Below are 9,669 nucleotides of genomic sequence, written 5' to 3' on the forward strand. Positions count from 1 at the left end.
GGCGCTGGCGGGGCGATGTCACGGCGCTGACAGGGCGATGTCACGGCGATGTCACGGCGATGTCACGGCGCTGGCAGGGCCATGATGGCCTGGCGGTGGCACGGGCAGCGGCGGGCAGTGGCTGTCCCCTCAGCTCCGCCCGCGGCCGCTGGCTCCTGGCCCTGCCTGCCGGGGCGTCCCCGTGTCCCTGCGTCCCCCTGTCCCTGCGTCCCCATGTCCCCCTGTCCCCATGTCCCCCTGTCCCTGCATCCCCATGTCCCCATGTCCCTGTGTCCCCGTGTCCCTGTGTCCCCATGTCCCCTGCATCCCCCATGTCCCCATGTCCCCCTGTCCCTGCATCCCCATGTCCCCATGTCCCTGCATCCCCGTGTCCCTGTGTCCCCATGTCCCCTGCATCCCCCATGTCCCCGTGTCCCTGCGTCCCCATGTCCCCGTGTCCCCATGTCCCTGTGTCCCTGCGTCCCCATGTCCCCTGCATGCCCCCATGTCCCCCTGTCCCTGCGTCCCCATGTCCCTGCGTCCCCATGTCCCCTGCATCCCCCCATGTCCCTGTGTCCCTGTGTCCCCATGTCCCCTGCATCCCCCCCGTCCCCTGCATCCCCCCATGTCCCCCCTGTCCCTGCATCCCCATGTCCCCGCATCCCCCCATGTCCCCGCATCCCCCCATGTCCCTGCATCCCCCCATGTCCCCATGTCCCCATCCCCTGCATCCCCCCCCATGTCCCCCTGTCCCCTGCATCCCCCCATGTCCCCATCCCCTGCATCCCCCCCCATGTCCCCCTGTCCCCTGCATCCCCCCATGTCCCCATGTCCCCATCCCCTGCATCCCCCCCCATGTCCCCCTGTCCCCTGCATCCCCCCATGTCCCCATGTCCCCATCCCCTGCATCCCCCCCCATGTCCCCCTGTCCCCTGCATCCCCCCGTCCCCGCGTCCCCCCGTCCCCATCCCGCCCCACGCCGAGCCCTCGCCGGGGCCGGATCCGGCCGGGCGTCGCTGGGCCCTGACTCAGGCCCGGCTCCCGCGGCGCAGCCGGAATTTCTGCCCCATCCACACCCAGCGATTTCCTCCCGCCGGGGCAGCGGCCGGGCCGGATCCTGCCCCAGTATAAAGCCGCCGGAGCCGGCGCTGGGAGCGATGTGGCCGGAGGCAGGCGGGGATGGAGCCGATGGCGCTGCCCGGGGTAGGACGGGGACGGGGACGGGGCAGGATGGGGCCCCCGGGGGCGGGGGTGGCCCTGGGGCGGCCTGGGGGTGCTGGGGTGGAGAGGGTGCGGGGCCCCTGCCACCAGTGTCCCCAGTACGGGCTGGGCTAGGGTCACTGGTGTCCCCTGTATTGGCTGGGCTAGGGTCACTGGTGTCTCCAGTATAAGCTGGGCTAAGGCCACTGGTGTCCCCAGTATAGACTGGGGTAGGGTCACTGGTGTCCCCTGTATCAGTTGTCTCATGGTCACCAGTATCCCCAGTACAGGCTGGGCTAGGGTCACTGGTGTCCCCAGTATAAGCTGGGCTAAGGTCACCAGTGTCCCCAGTACAGGCTGGGCTATGGTCACTGGTGTCCCCAGTATAGGCTTTCCCATGGTCACCAGTGTCCCCAGTACGGGCTGGGCTAGGGTCACTGGTGTCCCCTGTATGGGCTGGGCTAGGGTCACTGGTGTCCCCAGTATAAGCTGGGCTAGGGTCACCAGTATCCCCAGTACAGGCTGGGCTAGGGTCACCAGTATTCCCAGTACAGGCTGGGCTAAGGTCACTGGTGTCCCCAGTATAGGCTTTCCCATGGTGACCAGTATCCCCAGCACAGGCTGGGCTAGGGTCACTGGTGTCCCTTGTATGGGCTGGCCTGGGGTCACTGGTGTCCCCACTATAGGCTTTCCCATGGTGACCAGTATCCCCAGTATAGGCTGGGCTATGAGCTGTCCCAGTGTCCCCAGTATAGGCTGTCCCGTGGTCACCAGTGTCCCCAGTCCTGGCTGACCCTGTGCCCCTCGTACAGGCTCTTCCAGAGTCCCCAGTTCAGGCTGTCCCAGTGCCACCAGTGCTCCCAGTCCACCCTGTCCCATAGCAACCAGTATCCCACCTCCAGACTGTCCCTGTGGCCCAGGTGGCCCCAGTCCAGGCTGCCCCACGACCACCAGTGTCCCCAGTCCAGCTTGCCCCATGGCCCCCAGTGCTCCCAGTCCAGCCCACCCCATGGCCCCCAGTGCTCCCAGTCCAGGCTGTCTCATGCTCCCCAGTGTCCCCAGCACCAGCCGCAGCCTGGCCCCCAGTTTGTCCTGGTTAGTCCCCATCTCCCCACTCCAGTCTGGCCCAGTCTGGCCCAGTCTGGCCCCACACCCTCCCAGGGGCACCCGGGGAGGGGACAGGGGGTCCCCCAGGCCCTCGGGGACAAGGACGGGGTCACCCAGTTCCAGAGCAGGGCTTTGGTGCCACCCCCCCCAAAGCCACCCCAAAACCATGGGGTGCCTCTGTCCCCATGTCCCCGTGTCCCTGTGTCCCCATGTCCCCATGGTGTCCCTGTGTCCCCATGGTGTCCCCATGTCCCGGTGTCCCCATGTCCCCATGGTGTCCCCATGTCTCTGTGGTGTCCCCATGTCCATGTGTCCCCATGGTGTCCCCATGTCCTTGTGTCCCCATGTCCCCATGGTGTCTCCATGCCCCCATGTCCCTGTGGTGTCCCCATGTCCCCATGGTGTCCCTGTTTCCCCATGGTGTCCCCATGTCCTGGTGTCCCCATGTCCCCCCGTGGCGTCCCTGTGTCCCCATCATGTCCCCATTTCCCTGTGGTGTCCCCGTTTCCCTGTGGTGTCCCCACGGTGTCCCCATGTCCCCGTGGTGTCCCCGTGTCCGCGTGGTGTCCCCGTGTCCTTGTGCCCCCATGGTGTCCCCATGTCCTTGCGTCCCCATGTCCCCATGGTGTCTCCATGCCCCCATGTCCCTGTGGTGTCCCTGTGTCCCTGTGGTGTCCCCATGTCCCCATGGTGTCCCCGTGTCCCCGTGGTGTCCCCGTGGTGTCCCCATGTCCTTGTGTCCCCATGTCCCCATGGTGTCCCCGTGTCCCCATTTCCCTGTGGTGTCCCTGTGGTGTCCCCATGTCCCCATGTCCCCATGTCCCCATGGTGTCCCCATTTCCCCATGGTGTCCCCATGGTGTCCCCATGTCCTTGTGTCCCCATTGTGTCCCCGTGTCCCCATTGTGTCCCCATTTCCCCGCGGTGTCCCTGTTTCCCTGTTGTGTCCCCATGTCCCTGTGTCCCCATGGTGTCCCCATGTCCCCATGGTGTCCCCATTTTCCCGTGGTCCCCCCGTATCCCTGTGGTGTCCCCGTTTCCCCGTGGTCCCCCCATGTTCCCGTGGTGTCCCCATGGCGTCCCCGTGTCCCCATGGCGCACCCACGTCCCCCTGTCCCCTGTCCGTCCCCGGGGCGCGCAGCGGTGCCACGTCTCCCTGCCCCGGCAGGGTGCCGGCTCGCCGGCGTGCGGGGGGCCCCCGGCGGGAGCCCCGGGGTGCTGCGAGGAGCGGCTGGCCTGCCTGGGCCCGGGGGGGGCCGCCGCCGCCGGCCGCCACGGCACCTTCCTGGAGGGGGAGCACGGGGAGCACCAAGGTAAGGGCGGGGGCGGCCGGGCCCTCCTGTCCTGCCCGCGCATCCCGTCCCGTCCGTCCCGTCCCGTCCCAATTCCATTCCGTCCCCTTCCCATCCCATCCCGTCCCGTTCCATCCCATCCTGTCCCGTCCCATCCCATCCCCACCCCATCCATCCCATCCCATCCCATCCCGTCCCATCCCTCCCCTCCTATCCCAATTCCATTCCATCCCCATCCCATCCCATCCCATCCTATCCCAATCCCATTCCATCCCCATCCCATCCCGTCCCGTCCCATCGCATCCCATCCCATCTCATCCCATCCCCATTCATCCCATCCCATCCTCATCCCATCCCGTCCCATCCCATCCTATCCCAATGCCATTCCATCCCCATCCCATCCCATCCCATCCTGTCCCATCGTGTCCCATCGCGTCTCATCCTGTCCCATCCCATCCATCCCCATCCCATCCTATCCCAATCCCATTCCATCCCATCCCATCCCATCCCATCTCACCCCATCCCATCTCATCTCATCCCATCCCCACCCCATCCATCCCATCCCATCCCATCCCCATCCCATCCCCATCCCATCCTGTCCCATCCCATCCCATCCCATCCATCCCCATCCCGTCCCATCCATCCTATCCCACCCCATCCCATCTCATCCCACCCCACCCCATCCCACCCCATCCCGTCCCACCCCATCCCATCCCATCGCGTCCCATCCCATCCCATCCCCATCCCATCCCATCCTATCCCAATCCCATTCCATCCCATCCCATCCCATCTCATCCCATCCCATCTCATCTCATCCCATCCCCACCCCATCCATCCCATCCCATCCCCATCCCATCCCGTCCCATCCCATCCCATCCCATCCATCCCCATCCCGTCCCATCCATCCCCATCCCATTCCATCCCCATCCCGTCCCGTCCCATCCTGTCCCATCGCGTCCCATTGTGTCTCATCCCATCCCATCCCATCCCCTCCATCCCCATCCCGTCCCATCCATCCCATCCCATCCCATCCCATCCCATCGCATCCCACCCCACCCCATCCATCCCACCCCATCCCCACCCCATCCCGTCCACCCCATCCCATCCCATCGCGTCCCATCCTATCCCATCGCGTCCCATCCTATCCCATCCCATCCCATCGCGTCCCATCCCATCCCATCCCATCCCATCCCATCCCATCCCATCCCATTGTGTCCCATCCCGTCCCATCCCATCCCATCCCATCCCATCCCATCCCATCGTGTCCCATCCCGTCCCGTCCCATCCCGTCCTGTCCCATCCCATCTCATCCCGTCCCATCCCATCCCATCGTGTCCCATCCCATCCCATCCCATCCTATCCCATCCCATCCTGTCCTGTCCTGTCCCATCGCGTCCCATCCCATCCCATCCCATCCCATCCCGTCCCATCCCATCCCATCCTATCCCAATTCCACTCCATCCCACCCCACCCCATCCCCCCCCCCCCGGGTGCCGGCTCCCACCCGCGCCGCTTCCCTGCCACCGCCACCCCGTCTTCACCCCGACCTCCCCCCCGCCCCCACCCCTGGGGGCCCGGCCTCACCCCGCCCGTCCCCCCGTCCCCAGCGGCGCTGACGGAGGATGACATCTACTGCCGCTGCCTCTCCAAGACGCTCTGCCACACGGCCACCCCCGTCACCGTCGGCTTCTACGCCCCCTGCGGCCACCGCCTCTACTCCCTGCTGGACAAGGTCACCGGTGGGTCTGGGGCCGCGGGGCCACCGCGGGTCCCCCCCGGGCCACCCGGCCACCGCGGGTCCCCCCCCGGGCCACCCGGCCAGCCGCGCCGCGCGCCGGGGGTCCCTGGGCACCGGCGTCCCCCCCGCTGGCACCCCGGAGCGGGGCCCTGCTCCTTGTCCCACCACCCCCGGTTCTTCTGCAGATTTGGGGGCCCCCCTTGCACCAGCACCCATCCCACCCCACCCCGTCCCATCCCATCCCAACCCATCCCATCCCATCCTGATCCCCATCCCATCCCACCCCATCCCATCCTGATCCCCATCCCCATCCCATCCTGATCCCCATCCCATCCTGATCCCCATCCCATCCCATCCCCATCCCATCCTGATCCCCATCCCCATCCCATCCCATCCTGATCCCCATCCCATCCTGATCCCCATCCCATCCCATCCCATCCCCATCCCATCCTGATCCCCATCCCCATCCCCATCCCATCCTGATCCCCAGCACCATCCCATCCTGCCCCATCCCACCCAATCCCGTCCCATCCCATCCCATCCCATCCCCATCCCATCCCACCCCATCCCATCCTGATCCCCATCCCCATCCCCATCCCATCCTGATCCCCATCCCATCCTGATCCCCATCCCCATCCCATCCCCATCCCATCCTGATCCCCATCCCCATCCCATCCTGATCCCCAGCACCATCCCATCCTGATCCCCAGCACCATCCCATCCTGCCCCATCCCACCCAATCCCGTCCCATCCCATCCCACCCCATCCCCATCCCATCCCCATCCCATCCTGATCCCCAGCACCATCCCATCCTGCCCCATCCCACCCAATCCCGTCCCATCCCATCCCATCCCCATCCCATCCCCATCCCATCCTGCTCCATCCAATCCCATCCCATCCCATCCTGATCCCCATCCCCATCCCCATCCCATCCCATCCCGATCCCCATCCCATCCTGCCCCAATCCATTCAATCCCATTCCACCCCATCCCATCCCATTCCCATTCCCATCCCATCCTGATCCCCATCCCCACCCCATCCCATCCCATCCCGATCCCCATCCCATCCTGCCCCAATCCATTCAATCCCATTCCACCCCATCCCATCCCATCCCATTCCCATCCCATCCTGATCCCCATCCCCACCCCATCCCATCCTGATCCCCATCCCCATCCCATCCCATCCTGATCCCCAGCACCATCCCATCCTGCCCCATCCCACCCAATCCCGTCCCATCCCATCCCATCCCCATCCCATCCTGCTCCATCCAGTCCCATCCCATCCCATCCTGATCCCCATCCCCATCCCATCCCATCCCGATCCCCATCCCATCCTGCCCCAATCCATTCAATCCCATTCCACCCCATCCCATCCCATCCCATCCCATCCTGATCCCCATCCCCATCCCATCCCATCCCGATCCCCATCCCATCCTGCCCCAATCCATTCAATCCCATTCCACCCCATCCCATCCCATCCTGATCCCCATCCCCATCCCATCCCATCCCGATCCCCATCCCATCCTGCCCCAATCCATTCAATCCCATTCCACCCCATCCCATCCCATCCTGATCCCCATCCCCATCCCATCCCATCCCGATCCCCATCCCATCCTGCCCCAATCCATTCAATCCCATTCCACCCCATCCCATCCCCATCCCCATCCCATCCTGATCCCCAGCACCATCCCATCCTGCCCCATCCCACCCAATCCCATCCCATCCCGTCCCGTCCCATCCCATCCCCATCCCATCCTGCTCCATCCCATCCCATCCCATCCCATCCTGATCCCCATCCCCATCCCCATCCCATCCCATCCCGATCCCCATCCCATCCTGCACCAATCCATTCAATCCCATTCCACCCCATCCCATCCCATTCCCATCCCATCCTGATCCCCATCCCCATCCCATCCCATCCTGATCCCCATCCCCATCCCCATCCCATCCCATCCTGATCCCCATCCCATCCTGCCCCATCCCATTCAATCCCATCTCCACCCCATCCCATCTCCACCCCATCCCATTCCCATCCCATCCATCCCATCCCATTCAATGCCATCCCATTCCATCCCATCCCATTCCCACCCCATCCCATCCTGTCCCTTCCCAATCCCATCCCACCCCGTCCCATCCCGTCCTATCCCATCCCATCCTATCCTGATCCCCAGCACCATCCCATCCTGCCCCATCCCACCCAATCCCGTCCCATCCCGTCCCGTCCCATCCCCTCCCCATCCCATCCCGTCCCATCCCATCCCAATCCCATCCCTTCCCCATCCCTTCCCATCCCACCCCACCCCATCCCATCTTCACCCCATCCCATTCCCATCCCATCCCCATCCCATCCCATCCCATCCCAGTTTCCCCCCTGGGTTTGAACTCCCCCCCACACCAGCACCCCCCACCCCATCCCCCCCCAGTTCGGGCTCCCCCCCACACCAGCACCCCCCACCCCATCCCCCCCCAATTCGGGCTCCCCATTGCACCAGCACCCACCCCACCCCCCCAATTCGCCCCCCCCTCCCCCCGCTCGGGGCCCCCCCCTCACCCCCGCCCCCTCCCCAGGCTTCATGCGGGAGGAGATGGCGCAGCGGGAGGCGGCCGAGCGGCGCCGCAGCCGCCAGAAGCCGCGCAGCCCCGAGGGCTGGGGGCTGCTGCTGCTGCTCTGGTACTTGGCCTTCTACAAACCCGTCATCACCGAGAGCCACCTGAGGAGGAAGAACATGGAGTTCATCTTCATCCGCTTCAGCGCCTGGCAGTACGCCGGCTGCGACAAGCTCTGGGCCGGGTTGGTCACCACCCTCTGCGACCACGTCCGCCACCATTTTGGGGCTTTGCCCCTCAGCGTTTACCACGTCATGGGCACCCGGCCTCGTTTCGCCTCCGGCTTCAGCCAGAAGGAGTGGGTGCTCAAGCGGGGCACCTGCCTCAAGCTCTGGGGGCTGCTCTTCGTCCTGGCCGCCGGCCTCACCATCCTGCTGGTGGCCCTCTTGGTGCCGGGCATCAAGGACCACCACGCTTTGAAGGTGGTGGGTAGCGCCGTCACCTCCCTCTCCGGTTCCAGTTTGGTGTTGGGAGCTTTTTCCGTCTTGAAGAACCTGTTGGTCAGCGAGAAGCAGAAGATCGAACGGTTGACCAACAGCGAGAGGTTCGCCAACCAGCTGGGCTTCATGAGCAAAGTCCGGAGAGAAGTGGAGGTGCTGGTTGACTTCTTGGCCTTCATGGAGATCTTTGAGCGCCGCCGGCTCCGCGTGGTGCTGGAGATCACCAGCCTGGACATCTGCTACCCGGAGAAGGTGGCCGGCGTCCTCAACGCCATGAACACCTTGCTCTCCGAAGCCAACACCCCCTTCATCTTCATCCTGGCCGTGGACCCCAGCGTCATCGTCCCCTGCCTGGAGCAGACCAGCTGCATGAAGGGTCTCGCCGACAACGGTTACCTCTACCTCAACCGGACGGTGACGCTGCCCTTCTCCATCCCCGAGATGGGCGCCCGCTCCCGCCTCCAGTGCCTGGAAGCCGCCGTCCAGACGCGGGAGGACCTCATGTACCGCATCATCACCGGCAACGTGGAACGCCGCCGAGCCAAGTGCCAGGCCGGCCCGGCGCCTCCCAGTCGGCAACAGGCGGACGCCGAAGCCGTCCGTTGCATCCACGAAGCTTTCCGTTGCCTCCACGACGGCGCCGACCCCCTCGCCCGTTACCTCCCCACCAACGGCGCCCACGTCCGCCGCATCGTCAACACCATCCCCATCACCCTCCGGCTCCTCCTGCACCGCGCCGACGCCCCCGGCAACCCCTCGCCCCGTGCCGCCGCCGCTTGGGTGGTGTTGGCCGATCAGTGGCCGTGCCGGTTGAGCTGGGCTTTGCAATGCCTGGAGGACGCTTGGCAGAATCAGCCGGCGCCGGATTTCGGCGCGCGTTCCTTGTGGAGCATCTTCCAGGAGAACGTGGGGGAGCTGAGCGCCCTGCGGCAGCCGCTGCACAACGTCCTCGGCCTGGACGGGGACGCCGAGCTTTTCCAAACCTTCCTCGCCTGCGATTTCCCCTTCACCGCCCGCGACGCCCACGCCTTCCTCGGCGTCACCGTCAACCTCGACCACTCCATCCGGCACAAGATGGGGCTCCTCCGCAGCCTCCACCGCCTGCAGAAAGCCGCCGGCGCCGCCCCGGTGTCCCGCAGCGTCCAGTGTCCCCACCCCGAGTGACGGTGACGCCGCCGGGTGACGCCTCTGCACCCAAAACGGGCTTGGACGGCGGGTGACGCCGGGGTGGCCCCGCGGTTGGCGGCCCGAGGGTGACGCTTGTCCTCCCCGCCGGCGTATTTTGGGGACGCCGATGGGATGGGGACA

The 9,669-nt window shown here is 65.8% G+C and overlaps 1 protein-coding gene across 1 annotated transcript; it reads left to right on the top strand.

The window, feature by feature from the left end:
• Positions 1-1,158: 1,158 nt before the first annotated feature.
• NKPD1 (NTPase KAP family P-loop domain containing 1) lies at positions 1,159-9,525 on the top strand (the record flags this gene model as incomplete). Its single annotated transcript, XM_082333509.1, has 4 exons — positions 1,159-1,182; positions 3,454-3,598; positions 5,185-5,316; positions 7,883-9,525. 4 exons carry the CDS (start codon positions 1,159-1,161, stop codon positions 9,523-9,525), a joined length of 1,944 nt encoding a protein of 647 aa, XP_082189635.1.
• Positions 9,526-9,669: the final 144 nt, after the last annotated feature.

Source organism: Platalea leucorodia (genome assembly GCF_965183815.1).
Source record: "Platalea leucorodia genome assembly, chromosome: 26".
In the NCBI taxonomy this organism is placed as follows: Eukaryota; Metazoa; Chordata; class Aves; order Pelecaniformes; family Threskiornithidae; genus Platalea; species Platalea leucorodia.